At 39.5% G+C, this 18,546-nt stretch overlaps 1 protein-coding gene, 1 long non-coding RNA gene and 1 pseudogene across 2 annotated transcripts; all 3 read right to left on the reverse strand.

Annotated features, from left to right (window-relative positions):
* Positions 1–423: 423 nt before the first annotated feature.
* LOC126596494 (uncharacterized) lies at positions 424–13,411 on the reverse strand. The gene is made up of 3 exons (XR_007613976.1): positions 12,735–13,411; positions 12,378–12,478; positions 424–443 (listed from the first exon to the last, which is right to left on the reverse strand). It is a non-coding gene; the product is annotated as an uncharacterized LOC126596494 (long non-coding RNA).
* Positions 13,412–16,122: 2,711 nt separating this feature from the next.
* On the reverse strand, positions 16,123–17,034 carry LOC126596492 (uncharacterized; annotated as a pseudogene).
* Positions 16,959–18,328, reverse strand: LOC126595291 (uncharacterized). Its single transcript, XM_050261633.1, has 3 exons — positions 17,365–18,328; positions 17,174–17,283; positions 16,959–17,108 (listed from the first exon to the last, which is right to left on the reverse strand). Exons 1-3 carry the CDS (start codon positions 17,522–17,524, stop codon positions 16,959–16,961), a joined length of 420 nt encoding a protein of 139 aa, XP_050117590.1. The 5' UTR covers positions 17,525–18,328.
* Between the last annotated feature and the right edge of the window lie 218 nt (positions 18,329–18,546).

The raw sequence follows: 18,546 nt of genomic DNA on the forward strand, positions 1-18,546 counted from the left end.
ACAAGGTGAAACCTTACCCGACCCTCTTTGTTCTGTCTTTTCATTCATAAATCTAGTAATATGATGTATACTTCCACCTGTATCCAAGTTATTTCTAGCAAATTTATGATTAAAAGGTGTCTTGGTTCTTGAATCTGGTCGGTTTAATGGTGCCCAACCATGTAAAAGTAAAGTTGGAATCCGCACTCATAGCTTGACCAGATCTAAGTTCTAACCTTTCGGGCATATAAGATTTATCAATCAAAAGTCCTTGGTCTCAAGGCATAAAAAAGAACTTTATGTGGACTTAACCTATCCACGACAATCCTTGATAACAAGAAGTCCGAAGTTACTTGGGGCGCAAGTAATCAGCCTATTTCTTAGTTTTACTTTTGTTATATTATGATTGCCACATAACGCTTGAGTATAGAATTAATTCTGATGGGAAGCCTCAAGGCCTATACCTAAGGCCCTACAAAGGCACCTATTTGGGTTCGTTCTGCTCTTCGGGCTCGGGTGATTAAAATATAACAGTTGTAATACTTCTGCAACAATGAAACAATCACTATATGTTCGAATACTTGGTTAATTTTGATTGCGAGCCTCAAGGCCTACACCTAAGGCCTTACAAAGGCACATTTCATAGCTAACTTGGTCTCTCGGGCATATACAATTAAACTAAACATCATTTTTACATCTGTCATGCTAAAGATGGCAGTGGCACACCTGAACACCTCAAGTTAATTTTGATTGTGAGCCTCAAGGCTTACACCTAAGGCCCCACAAAGGCACCTTTCAGAATTAACTTTGTCATTCTCTTACAGCCCGCCAATAAGCAGAAGCCCGACAGACAATATCAATCGGTGCCAACCTCTTAGGGAGATGTGTGCTCGTCGGCCAGGAAACATCCCCATCGGAAATTCCTCTAGACGAACAGGGTGCTCTGTAGAAATTGAAAAGATAGAAAATTGATAGTTCATGATTTTGGTAGTCCATATTAGATTAGCTTTAAACTCTGCCAATTTATTGCATACCTTTTATCCATAAATCATGTCCTAATTTATCTGTTTAGGTTTTGGTTCTTGCCTTTGGGAATTAGGAATAGGAAAGTTTTGGGACAGTTGTTTTTACCCCGTGGGCAGCCATGATTTTGAATTTAGCAGCAGGTATTGTTATGCATCTAGTTTCATCGGAACACCATTGTTTTTTACTCTTTGTATTTGAAGATTAGCGAAAAAACCCGATGATATGATGGTTATGTTTCAAATGCCACCGGAATCTGTAGTTATCTCTACAAACCTTCCGTGTAGCTTATTTATCGAAATGATGCTTTATGGTGGGTGGTGTGTGCTGCAGAAATTAACTGATGGTTCTTTTAGGAGCTTAACTTTTTCGCGTTTTATTTTATTTTAGCTAGCTCTTTAATTTTGTAATCCATGAGAATGCTGAGTCAGTGATGTTGTATGCAGGTTTACAGTCCACATACTATGAAGAGGGCAGCTCCCTGGGATGAGCAGGTGGATGTTATTTCATCAGATGACTCTTCTTCCCCAGACACATAGATGGAATCCGTTAATGAGTGCGATAGGAAGATCTTAGTCAAACACGTAAATCATATGCCAATTTTGACAAATGTTGCCAAAACATATAAAACATAAACATAGGATCCATATTTATGACATACTTGACTAAAGCATGATATTCAATGTATGTATATGCCCTGCAGTATACATCCCTATGCATGTATATTATATAATTAATTTAAGCTTTCAGGGATTCAACTAAATATATATACACCAACCAAGTACAATATCATAGACCATCATGAAGATTGAATTCAATGAGACAAACCATATTGTTTTTGTTGATGACTTTGTTCTGCTCGTGGAGTGGAGGGACCTTTCTTCAATTTTCCAATGTAAGGTCAAAACAAATATAACATGCTCACAAAAATTTAAGAACATCAGCGACACAATGTGATTAGTAGACTTTCAACATTTACAATCCAAATATAAATTACTGATTAAATTGTTTGCTTTCAGTCTCTAAAATCAACTTTTCTTAATATGTTTTAATTGTCTAACCAATAGCTCTAATATCAAATGTTTGCCTTATATGATTATACAATTAAAACACAAATGAAGGATTGGCTGACCTGATTCCGTGGCAACCATGCAAGTCGAAAGTGGAAGGATGAAGACTGCGGCAACCCCAAGATCTTCGACAAACACCTAGCCAAATACAACTACTCTATGGGAAGCATTATGTTGTGTTGTCTAGGGCTTATAGGGACCAGTGTTTATAGGCTAAAAGCTAGGGTTTCCATCCATAAAGGAAACCTAAACTTACTTTCTTAGCCTCCAAGTTAGTGTCATAATCATATTCAATTAAGGATTTCATCAATCATATTTCCAATATAAGACACCTTATATAGGATTGATATCTTTAAGATATCAAACCACAATCAACATTGTTCTCTAATATTACATTCCTATTACATGTAGTAGACTACTTAAAGGTTGATTTATATTGGATAAATCCAACATCTTAAGCATTTCTTAAAAAAACCACTCAAAGCTCTTGGTTTTTTTGTTTTTCAAGAATGCACAACCCAATATCGTCGTTTGACTGTGGTTATTAACTTCTAATGAAGGAGCAAACATCATCCGTACACACTTTTGTTGAAAGTGGTGTCAAACACAATGACATCACCAAAAACACCGTAACCACATCGTGACTTAGCATCTACCCAAAAGATAAATTCTCAAGTGTTCTGCCTTCGTCAATCTCCATCTTGAAATAAAATGAATCGTCTGTCTCTTTTTCATCCTCAAAGTGCTCCTTCAACATTTCGGCATCATGGCTGATTAGATGAGCTCGCAATTGGTGTTCCGCGTTATACATAACCTTGGGGTGCAACCAATATTTCCAGTTCCTCCACTTTGCATCTCCAACAAAACCACTTGTTTACTTATGGAAATATTGGCCTCCTTGCATTTTTCGATCATCGCCTTCTTTGCCTCCGAAATTCAGCGGTGTGATCTAAATAAGTGTGACACACTTGACATAGGGTGGTTGTGTCCTTCATTGAAAACCGTTACAACAAACTTTTCACAACCACTGCCCCTATTCAGGACAAGTTTTTCCTTGCACACAGTTCTAGCATCTCCCTTTTTTTTTTCCTTTCTTATTAGGTTTGGGATTACCATCCTCCATCTTCTTCCCTTGTTTGCAACAAACAAATTCTTTTCTTAACTAACATTCACCATCAATGGACTTTCTACTACTATGCTCCCAAATCCCAAACCCCGTTGCAACTGCATAATTGTTGCAAAAGGTATACCCTTCATCTAACTATTCAAACTCCATTCTCAATTTGGGTTTCAACTCTTTGTCTACTCTTGGTACCAAATTCAACCCTCCATGCACCTAATTCATCCCATGCATCTACATCCTGTCTTTCGACAATAATTCTTCTATTCTAACTCACCCCCCCCCCCAATCGAATTATGTTTCAATGTCTACCTACAATAAAGTTACACAAATACAACACAACTAGGGGTGGGCATAGTTCGGTGAGGTGAGGTTTTGAGTGAAGCTGCAACCGAAACTAAAACTTTTTGCAATTCGGTTCACTGCGGTTTTGAAGCCAAAACCGAAAGGAAACTAAATTGTTTGGCTCGATTCAATGCGGTTTCAAACGGTTTTGGTTCGGTTTTTGAGAAAAAAATGTACAATTTAAAATTTACACCTAGCTACACATAAGACGGTCTCATTTTCCACAAAATACATCAATTTGTATTGCCTCATCCTCTGGCTTCTCAGAGGATTCACTCATAGAAGAGTGGGCAATCCCACTATACTTGTTGGATTATTCAAATCTTGACTAAAACAAAATACGAAATGCTCATTAACTGAAGCTACTTCACATGAATGTGATCAACAAAGAACAACCTTTGTTTTTTCAAAAAAAAAAGTAAGAAGAATAACTTTTTTTTTTTTTAAGATTATACTAAGCTATTATACTGATACAAAATGAATCAAAAGCTAAGATTATACTAAGCTGTGAATTTTTAAGAAAGAGGAACAGTGTGAAATTCAACCTTTTGGTGCGTGCATATTCCAACAGTTTGAAATTCAACATTTTGAAAGCTAAGATTATACTTGATAGTGTGAATCTTTCCTCTCCTTCAAATATTAATTCAAGTTCCAACTGGAATTGATACATAATTCGTTGTAGTTGTTCTCTTCCAAGTTCCAACTGGTACTTGCTCTTTCCCTCACTCACTCACTCACTCACTCTCTCTCTCTCTCTCTCTCTCTCTCTCTCTCTCTCTCTCTCTCTCAATAAAGAATCAGCTTTCTAGTTTCAGAGTTTCTGCTGAGACCGAGAGGGATGCGAGCAACAAGAACACTGAGGTTGTCGAAGAGATTAGATGAGTCATGATGAGTTTTGAGAGAGAGAGACTAATGAGTGATAATTTGATATTCTGTTGAATAGAGTGGAAATGGATGACATTCTAGTGTAGTTAAGTTCATACTAAATGTATGGACTCTAACAAACAACCAATTAAAACATGACATCTAATTTGAAGTGCGGTTTCGGTTTCGGTGCGGTTTTCAAAAGCTAAAACCGAAACCAAACCGTCTCTCTCACTTCGGTTCAATTTCAAAATCGCAACTGTTTCAAAACCGCAAAACCAAATTGTTCGGTGCGATCTAATTTGGTTCGTGTTTCGGTTTTGATTTTCGGTTTCAAGTTCCCATCCCTAAACACAACTTATCACAAGCCATCACAATTTTTACACTTATATATCTAAAATCTATTTTCACGATTTCAACTAAATCCACTGATAACCACCCACCATTATGGTTTCAAATCCCATATTTAAAAAAAAAAACCACACTAGAATGGAAATGGATTATAGCATAGGTTCTACAATTATTCAAAGACCATCCTTCACAATTTGGGTTTCTTTTGAGGTTGTGGATGAACCAACTGTGTCAACTCCAAACCAAGCATAGGTGCAATCTGTAACAAATCAAGCGTGCACACACACCCTTCAACACTTCCCTCTCTCTGACCCTCTTTTGCGGCAGAGACAACCCTAATCTACCCATCATTCGCCATTAAAAACACATGCACTGAACAAAAAAAAAATTAAAGTTATGGGATTACCGCGTCGCAGCCGCAACCCAGCTTTAATCTACCTCAAATTTGTTCCAAACTCCAGCTCCCTCTCTCTGCCTCCCTTCCCCTTTCTTTCCATTTTCAATGCGTGCAACAGCCAACCCCTCTTTCCCGCTTGCTCCCTGTTTCCCTCCCCCAGACAAAACATCCCAACTGAATAAAAAAATTATAAATTAAATGCACCAGTCACAATAACTCGATTCTACTCGTGAGCTCGTCCATTCTCAACCGTAAGATCCTTGTTCACATGGATGGTCTGCTCACTTTGTCCTCACCTTAGAAACAATAATGTAACTCTCATTTTATATAGTGAAACCAGATTGACACCAATGTGAACGTAGCCGCAACTTGGGGTGAACCACGATATATCTGTGTGTTCTTGTGTGTGTGTGTGTGTGTGTGTGATTTGCGATCGAATTTTACGTTGTTCCAAGAACGTAGCCGCAACTTGGGGTGAACCACGATATATCTGTGTGTTCTTGTGTGTGTGTGTGATTTGCGGTCGAATTTTACGTTGTTCCAAGATCGATCGATTTTGTGCATCAACACTTTCAGTTGCTTGCAACATCTTGAACTTTCTGATCTACCAACTCTGCAAGGCTTTTGCACAGGAAATTGCATTGTCAAAGTTCCACCCTAACACACTTTGATTGTTGAGGACTGCCAGCTGATCAAGTTAAATATTTCTTCTAATGGGTTATTCCAAAGTGATCAAAAACCAAAAAGACCACAAGTAGCAAAGACATTGGGGAAAGAGGAAGAAGAAGAACATGATGATGACGGCGATGCATGATTAAGATGGCAATGATGATGAAATGGTTAGCTTCCATATGCTAACTTTGATAATTCATAGTTTCTATTACTACTTGTTAGTATTCACTTACCGACACAAAATTTGCAATACTCCGTACATATAGAGTGAGTACTGATAGGATTTTTACCACCTACAAAAGTAGGGATAAAAACACAAAAATATTTGCAATAGTACAAGGTTATCATAGTATAGCAACTCAAGAAAGTCGTTCTCCATAGGAATTGAATGAATAATTTGTATTTAAACTAATTCTTAATTAACTATTTAAAACAAAGTTTAGAAACAGTTGATTTTGGAATTTAAATTATTAAAAACGATTTTAATAAAAACAATTTAATAAATTGGTAAGAAAGCAAATTTAAGGAAACCAAATTAAAAGAAAATTGTTTTTTAGAATTAAATTGTAAAAGTACTAAGGTTCCACCGTCATCTTAACAATTCTATGTAGTTTTACTAATTACTTATGACTTATAGATACATATTTTGAATGTTAGGTTTTCCTAAAGTATGCCTACTTGGACCCTCAACATAGAGCATATATCAAACATGCAACCTGTACGTGGTGTCTAGATCGAATGTAAACATGAGAGACTCATTAAACTTTGTAAAAACCTTTTGAAAAACCATGCAACTTTTAAGAAATGGTGTCCATCCTAAGTGAAGTTACACATATTAACCACAAGAAGCCTTAGTCAAATTCAAGGATAGCCCTCTGCCAAAATTGTATCAAACTACTTTTCTAAATATCCTAATGGTGGCCAATCATCAAGACAATTAGATAGTTTCAAACACGGTGATTAATAATTCAAAACATGTATGCATAATATCATAAGTAAATTGAAAAGAAACTACATATTCTTGCTAAGGCTCGTAGCCTCGCCCTAGCAAAAGAAATTAGTTACTAACAATCATAAAACAAAATATTCTCAAGAACATGGATAGAAAATACATTGAAAGAAAAGTACAAATCCTTAAAGCCTAGCAAAGTTCTCTAAATGGATCTCCCCTTTGACACTACTAAAAAGGGATATCACTGGCGCTATAAAACCAACAAAAAACACCACTTATTGTCGAATTTTTGGTAAAAATCCGACATTAAATTGTGCAATGTTAGATAGTGGAAGCGACGCCAATACTACCGTCACAAAAGGGTATTGACATCGCTTATCTCCCTTAATCTGCCACCAAGAAGGAAAGTAATATAAAATAAAAAAGAACAACAACGTCGCTTAAAAGCAACATCGGTTCTTACGTCGCTTAAAAGCGACATGGAAATCTGATATAATGGCGGTCCAAACCGACATTAAGTAACAAATAAACAATTAAAATATCACACTTACTGTCGGTTCAAACCGACATCACCTAACTTAAATAAATAAAATAGTCAAGCTCTTGTCGTTGTAACCGACACCGACATTACCTACCATCTAGATAAATAAAATAATTAAGCTACTGTCGTTCATAAGCGACACCAAATATATTAATAATAAAAAAAAAATTTCCGTTTTTAATTAATAATAACCAAAATGACCTAACCCATATGAAATTGGTAGCCAAAACCAGGTCTATTGCTGGCTAGGTTTTCTCATAGTGGGTAAAGAACAAAACGCAACAATAATTCACAGTAAATCGCAAAACCCATATGAAATATAGAATCTTTAACAACAATTCACAGAAATTCGAACCTAATTTCATAGAAAATGAAAACCCATTTCTTAAATTTTGAAGGGAACAAAGAATCTAAACAAGAAAACCCCATCGGAAGCAGATTGAAGAAGAACCCGCATGGGGAACCCGCTGACTTGCTCAAAATGAGTGTGAAGTCGAAATGGGTTCACTTGAAGTTGTTCGACGGGGACATGGCTATGCCGCATTTCTTCGAGTTCGTCTTGTTGTTGGGCAGTCTTCTGATTGCTTTGCTGCTCCATTGCTCTGCTGATTGTAGCTCCGCGACGACGAAGACGATGATGTCTACTGACGCGAAGATGCAGAAGGAGAAAGAGAATCTCGCTGACTCTCTGAACTATACTCTTTCAACAACATTTATGCAGTAAAAACAACAACAGATTGCTCATCGCTTACCAGTAATTTGAAGAAGCACATTTAACACATAAATTACGCGTATGCTTCGAAAAAGTTTCAAAATTTAAGATCTAAGCTTATATGATAATCCATCCCTCTTAACAAAAGTTCCATGATTCTATCTTTGCTAGATTTTAACATTTTACTGACATTAAACAATTAATGTGAATTGGGTCAATTAGCACTAAATCCTCAGTTAATTATTCTTAAAAAACTCAGAAACCCAATTCCGATGAGCAATTCCCAATGACATGCAGAGCCTTTTCGAGCTCGATTTCGAAAATTTTTCCATATGGGTTCTGATGAAAAGAAAATTCAAGCACAAACTAATCTGGAAATGCAATCACATTGAGCTGGAATCAGTTTAAATTTATGTTCTTTCAGCTCCCAAATTACTAATATAAATGAAAAAAAAACCCTTTTATTTTCTTCTCAATTTCTTTCATTTTCCGTCGTTTTCTCGGCAACCAAATAGACCAAGATTTTAAAATTTCACCGGCAACGAACAAAAATCAAATGAGATATTGACGAGGGTGAAAATATTGGATCGAGGATTCTATTCATACCTTGGATGTAATATCCTGAAAATTTTTAATGGGGATTAAGAGTGAATCACTTGTGGTCTTTGTTAGCAAAAATTGATTTGCCTTATTTGAGGTTAGATCAATTGGCCTTTGGCCATTAAAAAAAACAAAAAAGATATATATATATATATATATATATATATATATATATATATATAAAGAAAAAAAGAAGAAGGTAAAGTTGACGTTTGGGATATAAAAAAAAAGGATGCGTTCTAGAAATCCCTACTTTCCCTTCCTGCCTTCCCTCCAGCCGAAAGTAATGAAAGGGGTTTACCCCTTTTAGCTATTCACTTGTCAAAAAGGAAATTTAAGGAAGAGGAGTTTAGTTTTCTTCGCTTGTGAAGATTAGAACAAGTGAGGATCTTTCCTTTGTCTCCATTTAAGATATCTATTTCTTACCTTTGGGATCTATTTGATTTTTTTTGTTTGTTAACCCATGAATTAGTTTGGGTGGGAGTAAAAGAACATGAAGGTATCATAGTTCATGTTATAGTTTTAGAGTTGAGCACCAAGTGTTTGATTTAAGTCCCCAATTAACCTTGAATTAGGGTATGTTGTTAGATATTTGTATAAGTGGTGTGTGATGATTTTTCTTGTTTATAGATAAGGAAGAGAAGGACAAGGGGACGACACAAGTCGACGAACACCCTGGAAGTTGAATATCAAGAAATTGTGTTGAGGTAGGGGAGTTTTAATCAAAAATAAAATATTTTGGTTTTTCATTTTAACTTGATCAAGGATTGGTGGCATTTGAACATTTTTTTGAAGCTTACTTAAAATGTTTTCTTTTTCGATTATGTGAAAGAAGTGGAGAAAATATTTCACTATGGTTTGATCTTAATGATTCGAATTCCGTTACTTCAACTTTGGTGAGTTTAAAGTGATTGAAATGATTTTTCAAGATTTTGTTTTGATGTGCATGCCTCTTATTTTACTCAATACCAAATACTGAAGCATCTTAATACGAATGTTCAAATTGTGAAAGTAGATGGAAAGTAGTGTAATACCTGTGCAGTTGAGAATGTTGAGAAATGTATGAATGGGCACAATGACCCGTGAAGTTGTTTGATTATGGGCACAATGACCCAAGGTTCCCTGGGGAAAGCTCCATGTGTGGGGGCTGTGAGAATGAGTTACGAAAGTGGTAAATACATGTGATATGTGTATTGGCCAGGTATATTACGGTTCTTTCCAATTTGCTTGTCACTTGTTTGGGATAAAAGAAGATCTTTGTGATTTGGTGTGCTAGTGATTCTTTAAATGATAATGACTTTGTTATCCTTATGACAAAAGAAGTGATTTTGGAACTTGTGTGTTGTACCATTGTTATCAAGCTGCTGATGCTTCGAAACCTTTGGTTTTTCTGTCATATGTTACTTTCCATAAATTTCTAAGCATATTTCAAATTGTTGGATTACGTGGTGGTGAAAATAAACTGTTTTGAATCACTTTTATTACTTTCGGCATGCACTAGAGATTTTAAATGACTACGGACTTACCCCTACTGGGCATTTTATGCTCACCCAGTTTTTCTACACATGTCCTTTTAGGTGTGTAGAGTCGACTAGCTAATTTTCAAGTGGCAGCTCTAGTGTGGGTTAGTTGACGGGAGTCCAGGCGTACACTTCTTTTGGGTGAGCTGCCAAAGTGTTTGTATAGTTAGTTTTTGTTTGTAAATGATCCTTTTGTGGTGTAGTCGACTAAAATGATGTCGACCTCGGTGGGTTGGAGATTCTACTTACCTGGGCTAAGAAAAACATGTATATATAACTACTCGTCTTTTGGCTTGTATAGTTTTGCTCATGTACATTTTCCTCAAATAGCCTGAAAATGTTTTCTTTTTAGAAGCCCTAAAGGTCTTTTGTGAACTTATTTTAATCTGTAAGGTTTTATGAATGGCTCTTGAAGAACCACTATGAACTTGGTTATGTTTAAAATTGTGGGTGTGTATCTATTACCTAAGTGGTATGTTGCAAAAATTCAGATTTTTGTTCTTTGGAATATAGGTAGTTTTATTTGCAAAGTAATTTGGAGCTGCTGAAATTGTTCTTACAGGAAAACAGCAGCATGCCTGTTTTAGTTTTAACATTTTCCGATACTTCCCAAACTCGAAAATCAATGAAATTTTGACACAACTTAGTTTCATGGGTCTACTTTGGATCTGGAAATTTTCACGCATTTTGGTTGAACGAGCTATTTTTGGTGAATTTTACGGTTCAGGTCGCTTTTGTAGTTTGTTTTACCATGAGATCTTTAACTCTATTTCTTTAAATTGACTTTTGTAGTTTAACTTTATGGAAATTGGGGGATTTAAATTTTCGTCAACATAATCTTAAGATGAGATTTGTTTTGCATCCTTAAACGACCACTTTGTTCTATTTATTTTACTTAATCTCACACCTCAAGTTTTGGGGTGTGACATTGGACGACGACGTTTTAGTCGTTTCTTGGCTGTCCATTTCGTGCTTCGCCCTCCACATAAAAATTCTCTCTTTTTCCGAATCTTGCCGAACAGACGGAGGAGGAGGATGACACCGTATGTGCTCAATTCGGTTCCTCCGTTTATATTTGGGAAGAAGGTGGAGGGAATTGGTATTTTATTAAAAATATGGCGTCGGTTTAAATAAATGTTGGTGTCGATCTTAACCGACACTAACTTCTGACACACTTTTTGTGATTCATGTAGCGTCGGTTAAAACCGACACTAAGTGTTTGGATTAAAACTTAATTTTTGGCCCAAGGATGGAGTCGGCCCAAAAGGAGGCCTGGAGGAATAGAAGATGAAGGCCCGGCCGAAACTTGGGAAAGCAGGAAAGGGTCTTTTCTGACTTGATACAATTCATAAGGGCCACCTGCCTACCTACCCAAGGACCAAGTGGTGTAGACTGATCAGACTGCACAACCCATAAAGTACTTTATGGTGGCATTACATGTAATAAAACTGATGAGTCATCACCCTCAGACCGCATTCGGGCAAAGCTGTCGCTACAGGAGCCAAACCGAGTCGTCTATAAAAGGAAGAAGAGAAGACAGGAATAAGGACACTCAATCAAACAAATAAAAGCACAAACTCTGCTCAAAAAGCCAGATTTGCCTTTCAAAACGAAGCTGTAGTCAGTCCAAGCCTTCATCCCCCGCGGGATAATCTTTTCTCCCAACCTTTGTAATAGCTTTGCTACCTTGTTCGAACTTGTTGTAGTATCGATTCACCTTTTGTATTCTCCTTTCCCCTCTCCCCCTCTAAGCTTTCAGACCTTGACAGAACTACAAAGATAGGGACCTGCAAGACGATCGGCCTTAATTGATAAGGTTTAATCTTGCCCGACCTGCTTTGCTCTGTCTTTGTCTTCTCTTTCTTTAAAGTCTAGCAATATGTTGTATATTTCCAGTTATATGCAAGTTGTTTCTAGCAAAATCACGATGACAAAGCTTTCTCAATACTTGGATCCGATTTAAATATATCTTCAGTGTTTAAATCAGATCCAAGTCCTAAGCCCTCAGGCATGTAAATCTGATTAGTTTAAAAGTCCTTGGCCTCAAGGCATAAAAAAGAACTTTATGTGGACTTAACCCATCCACGACAATCCTTGATAAACGAGAAGTCCGAAGTTACTTGGGGCGCAAGTAATCGACCTACCTCTTGGTTTTATTTATATTATATCATGATTATCATAGAACGCTTAAGTATGGAATGGATTCTTATAGGAAGCCTCAAGGCCTACACCTAAGGCCCCACAAAGGCACTTATCTGGATTCATTCTATTCTGCGGTCTAGATGGTTTGAGTATAAGAACGGACTCTAATGGGAAGCCTCAAGGCCTACACCTAAGGCCCCACAAAGGCACCTATTTGGGTTTGCTCTACCTCTCAGACTCGGATAATCAGAAATATAATAGTTATAAGACCCCGACAACCATAAAGACCAAATATAATATGCTCAAGTACTGGTTTAGTTTGACAGGAAGCCTCAAGGCCTACACCTAAGGCCCCACAAAGGCACTTATCTGGATTCATTCTATTCTGCGGTCTAGATGGTTTGAGTATAAGAATGGACTTTAATGGGAAGCCTCAAGGCCTACACCTAAGGCCCCACAAAGGCACCTATTTGGGTTCGCTCTACCTCTCAGACTCGGATAATCAGAAATATAATAGTTATAAGACCCCGATAACCATAAAGACCAAATATAATATGCTCAAGTACTGGTTTAGTTTGACAGGAAGCCTCAAGGCCTACACCTAAGGCCCCACAAAGGCACCTGTTATATCTAACACGGTTTCTCGGGCATATGCATATTGACAACTAAAACTTGACATCCATTCGACATCTGCCATGCTGAAGATGGCAGTGGCACGCCTGAGCACTAAAATGTTAACCTTGATTGTGAGCCTCAAGGCCTACACCTAAGGCCCCACAAAGGCACCTCTCAAAGTTAACGTTGTCCTTCTCTTTCAGCCTTGCCCGAAGAGTCTTTCCCAACGAGACTTGCCCGACAAAGCCCGACAGGAAAGCAGAAGCCCGACAGCAGCCCTCAACCGGCGCCGAACCTCCAGGGGAGCTGTGTGCTCGTCGGCCAGGAAACATCCCAGACGGGAATTCCTGCCACGAACATAGTTTTGGCACGCCCGGTGGGATCTAGACTTCCAGATCTTGCATGTCCAAAAAGAAGAACCATAAACTTGGTGAAAAGAATCCAAAGGAAGGTCCTCTCCAAATGGCAGAACAATCAGAAAATCCTTCTTCCCCGTCCGGACAGGTGGTTTCAGATAGCCCAACTGCATTTGAAAGATCACAAGGAAAGGGAAGCAATGAAGAGCTACAAGCTACAATGATCCAAGTGTTAAAGAGCATGGAAAGGATCTTCTTGGAAACAAAGGGAGAAGTAAGCAGACTCTGTATGCTCACAGGGAATCTACGGAGAAGGCTTGATTTGGAGTTCTCTACTCCAAAGGGTGCTCAAGGGAGTGGAATGAGCCGGGATTTCATGAGAGATGACCCAATCATTCCCTTATTCCCACTACTAGAAGAAGCAGGAGACAGGGGAAAGAAAAAGGTAATTCCTGAAGGAAGTCAACCAGTGATGGAGTCGATTCCGGAGAAAGAGTTTCCCAGTTTCCCATTATTATCATTTAATAATAAGGGGCAGAACGAACAAGAAAAGATGAGGTACGGAATGCCAGGTATGATGGGAGAAACTAGTGGAAAGGAAACTACCACTACTGCTACCACTACTACTTCAGATAAACCTCCACCCTATAGGCAACCCCCGATGGTCAATAGAGGTGGAGGATCTAACTGGAGGAAGCCCGAACCAAGAAGAGAAGCAAATGCGGGCAATGAACGGAGCCCGAAGATTGAATCGGCTATCCTCGGTCATAATGAAAATTTAGCCACTCAGCAACTAAGGGAGGAATTGGCTGAGTTAAGAAGAACGGTGACTCAAAACGCCCAGCCGCGGGCTCGCCCAGTATTCAGGATTACTTACCAGAAGCCGTATCCTGAATATATCGACGAGCTAAATCCATTCCCTCTCAACTTTAAGATGCCCGCATTCCCTACCTTCACAGGTGAAGACAGCAGTGTGTCTTCTAGAGACCATATTTTCAAATTCTCCAATCATTGTATGGCGTATGAAGACAATCCAAACTACAAATTGAGGTTGTTTGGAAATTCATTGGCAGGACTGGCATCTCAATGATATTCTCTATTACCCTCCAACTTTATTGCCAACTGGGGGCAAATGGAGATGGCTTTCCATGAACAGTTCTACAGAATAGAGCCAGAATTGACCATCAATGATCTAGTGGAGGTAAAACAATACGATCATGAGTCCACGGAAGACTTCATGATGAGGTTCAGGAGGACAAAGATGAGATGCCAATTCCCTGTCAATCAAGCACAGCTCATATCCATTGCTTAAAGGGCTTTAAAATTACATTTGAGAAAAAGGTTTTATGATGCACATTTTAATGAGCTGCAAGAACTCATGATTGTTGCCACGAAGTACGAGAGGTTGTTGCAAGAGGAACAGCAAGTGAAGCACACTTCCAAAGTCCCTCATTTCTACAAAAGCAAAGCTACTATTCACCATGTGGAGGTGGGAGAAACCAGGCCCGAACACGAGGATGGTCATAAGGAAGAAAATATAGATGTATGTGCTGCTGAGATGACCACACCCTTCAAACCATTGACGATCAAAGGATTAGTCCAACCTGTCAAGGATCAGAAGATCGTGATGAATGATGATGGTTTCGTCCCCATGAAACCCCCAAAGTATCAGAGCTATTCGTTCGATTTAACCAAGGAACCGGAGATTTATGAAGAGTTGGTGCGGGCGAGAGTAATTTTGCCCGACAGTGCCAAAAAGATGCCCAAGCCCGAGGAACTCAGGGGGAAAAAGTATTGCAAGCTGCATTATACCTTCAACCATTCTATAGTTAATTGTGTCCAATTTAGAGATTGGGTATAAGATCTTATAGTGAAGGGGAAGTTATTGCTTGACTCACCCCAAGCCAGTATGATGGTGGACACTAACTCTTTTCCAGAGGCTCCTATCAATATGATCAACCTCATTTTTAAGGAGCCGGGGGTATTGGCTGCAAAGAGGTGCCATGAGGAGACCGGAGGACCAGGGGCAGATTATAAGGTTGTCAACAGGGAAGATGGAGGAGAAAAGTGCGCAGACAGAGGGGGCAAAGAGTTGCCCAAAGTCAATTCAGATATGGTAGAGCAAGAAGCAAATTACATGTTCATTCTAATACAAAAAGGAGTTACAAATCATTCTATCCTAAAAACTTTACATCTTCACATAGAGTGATTATTCTAGAATGATATGTTTGCATGATGGTAAAAATCCTATTGGGTTCGGCCAAGACAATATGGTGGTTTACAAGTTGGGACTTGGCTTGCTCTAATTCCGAAGTTGCTTTCTCTACCCCTTCGACTTGGTGTTCAATGGTGTCCAGAAGAGTGGCTTGTTCTTCTTTAAGGGCAACCAGTTGCTCTTCCAGCTTCTGGATTTCAGAGGAAACCACTTTAACCCTTTCTTTAGTCTGCATGCTTTCTTCCATCAGTCGGTTAACTTGGGTAGAAGAGTTTGATTCTTTCTCCATAAAGCATTTTGCCCGGTTAGCCTGTCTATCCGCTCTCTGGTATTGTTCCCTCAGAGCCCTCAGATTCTCGAAGAAAGAGAGAAAAGAATCGTGCTGAGGCTTGGACAAACGACCGGTTTTGAAAAATTCAGTTATGACCTTCTCAAGATCACAAAGAGCCTTGAGACTAAATGATGCTGTGAATTCTTTCTTTGCCCATGCCTGAAAGATTCACTGTTGCTCCGAGGACATGAAGGTTGCTGAAGGTTGCGTTGAAGATTTCAACCGCATCTTAAGTCGCCCGAGTGCTTCCAAGATTTTGGGCAACTTGGTAGGATCAGAGGATAGGAAAGGAGGAGGGCCCGGCGTGATTGTTCCCTCGGATGAGACAATGCCTATTGAGGGGGCAATCTCTGCCTGTTTAGTCTGCTCAACTCCAGAGGGGGAAGTACCAATACCTCCAGAAGATGAATGAGGATGGGAGCGCTTTGATTTACGAGCCAATGGAGGAGGGGAAGTTTCTTTTGAAGCTTGCTACAAAAACCAAAAGACTCGGTCAAGATAATCTGAATACAGGTTGAAGCAAAAAGAGGTTCTGGAGAGAAGAAATTTACCTGACTCAGCCCCGGAGTTTCACCAGAGAATGTACTAACTCTTGGTTGGGGTGAAGATTCTTCACCGCCAGCAGGAGGGGAAAGAGCTGCGCCTGAACCTGTGCCTGCATCCTGGATATATCCAAAGAAAGCAGTAACTGTCAGCAAAAAGGTCACTAGAGGAAGAAGCAAGAAGAAAATATTCCAGTACCTGAGTCTAATCTTGGGGAGGAGAAGAAGGTTCATCAACTATCGGGCGAGCAAGCGCCTGCGAAATTGCTGCATCTGAAGTTACAGGGATCTCAGGAACTATGGGTTCCTTATCCGAGACCACTAGTGAGGGAGGTGGCTCATATACTGGAGATGGCTGCAGGAAACATAAAAATGAGTTAATTGGGTGGCAATGTGCAGAATTTCAATGAGAAAATAATAACTTACCAAGGGATCATCCTCATCCACGAAGTGCAATATAACTCCTGTGGACGGATCAAATTGAGAGGAAGGGGTTGCATCCAAAGCAGTAGAAGAAGTCATAGATCTCAGAGAAGGTCCATGACTAGGCAGAGAGGCAGATGCACCAGCCTAGGAAAACAAAAACAGGAGGAAAGAAAAGACCTTAGCCATTAGATCCATAAAATTGGAGAGTTAGCCAAAAAGTAGAAAGGTAGGAGAGAAAGTACCTCAGCAGGATTGGTCTGGGAGGGGGAAAGATTTTTCTCTCGGGCAGGTTGTGGAGAAGCCTCGGGCGATGAGAGCATTTCATTTCTCGCAGCCTGATCAGAGTAATCAATTCAGGGTTGTATGAAAGTAAGAAAGTATACAATAATATCAGCTATACCTCGAGTTCGCGAAGGGCGGTGTTTCGCAATTCTTCAGCCTTTTTAAGCATAGCAGCCCGTAGTGGTTCCTCCTTAGAAGCAAGGATTGGCCTTTTAGATGCTTGAGGTCCTGCTGATCGATAAAAGGAACAATTAGATAAAGGGGAAAGGTAGCAGTTTGATATAAAAAAAAAAGAAGAGAGAAACTCACTTGAAGATTGTTGCTTCTTTCTGCCTGCCTTAGGAACTGAAGCAGATGGGACTCCTGATTTAGGAGGAATAGTAATCCTTACCCGCTTACTCTTTCGAGTGAGAATTGGTCTTGTGGTTGTCGGAAGAGGTGCAGGATCAGGGTCGGAATCTTTAGCCATGACCACTTTCTTTCGCTTGAGGGCTTTAGTGATTGCCTTGGGTGTTCCTTCAGTCCCTGAATCCCCAATGGATTCTGAGATGTCCGTCCCCTCCCCGGCTTCTCGTTTCTCAGCCTCCGCGGCAGCACCATGAAGAACTGCAGCATCAGCGGAGTCATTCTCTGATTCAATGGCTTCAGATTCAATATCCACTGGAGCTGCAGAATCAAACAAAAGTAAGGGAAGATGGACATCAGAGGAGAAACAGAATCAGATGGAAAGAGAAGTACCTATCAGAAGTGACTGGTTTTTTTCCTGAATCATCTCCTTCCAATTTGCAAGCTCGCCTGAGCCAGGATATGATTTAAGAGAAAGCTGGTTGAAGATACGATCGTGATTCACCTTCAAATCTCCTCCATACTTTTTAGTCCATTTGTCCTCCCACCAAGAGGAAAACAGCGAGGTACATTCAAAATTAAGAACAACGGAATTTCGGGCTGCTTGACTCATTACATCCAGGCTGCGTCTGGCGGCTCGGAATGTCATTTCAGGTGGAGTTTGTAACCGGAATGAGGTGCCACAATGGACAGAGTCAAAGAATGGGACAGGTATGGCTTGCCTAAATCCTAACTGCCTGCTGCAGAAGTTAGGATGGTACACTTCCAAGCCTAGATCATATCTATTGCCCCGAACCCCCCAGGCCAAGTCTCTCGGTTGAATGCAGCTGATAAATTTTTCCCTGCAAAAGGGGGTAGCATCCTCACCAGGGGCATCTTGGAAGGCTTGGTCAGAGAACCAAGGATATCTCCTCAAGACTGACGCACCCCATTCCAAGTCTGATCGAGTCCTGCAGACTCTGAAAAAGTAAAAACAGGCAAAGGTATAATGGTTTACAGGGGCAGCTTCAGCCAGGATTCGGGCAGGAGCCACACCCTCTGGGAACTCCAGATTAGCAACCCGAAATTCTGGAAAATACCATTGCAGCCAAATTTGTATCATCCAGATAGGTCCATTCAAGTTGGTCTCGAATGGCTCGTCTCGAG

This window comes from Malus sylvestris, chromosome 13 (genome assembly GCF_916048215.2).
Source record: "Malus sylvestris chromosome 13, drMalSylv7.2, whole genome shotgun sequence".
Classification (NCBI taxonomy): Eukaryota; Viridiplantae; Streptophyta; class Magnoliopsida; order Rosales; family Rosaceae; genus Malus; species Malus sylvestris.

Bases quoted from the DNA above. Each gene is read 5' to 3' on its own strand.
- LOC126595291 (XM_050261633.1), bottom strand. From the start codon at position 17,524: ATGGCTAAAGATTCCGACCCTGATCCTGCACCTCTTCCGACAACCACA. The intron at 17,284-17,364 runs GTGAGTTTCTCT...ATCGATCAGCAG, and splicing joins AAAGAAGCAACAATCTTCAA to GACCTCAAGCATCTAAAAGG. The intron at 17,109-17,173 runs GTATAGCTGATA...TACTCTGATCAG, and splicing joins CCGCCCTTCGCGAACTCGAG to GCTGCGAGAAATGAAATGCT.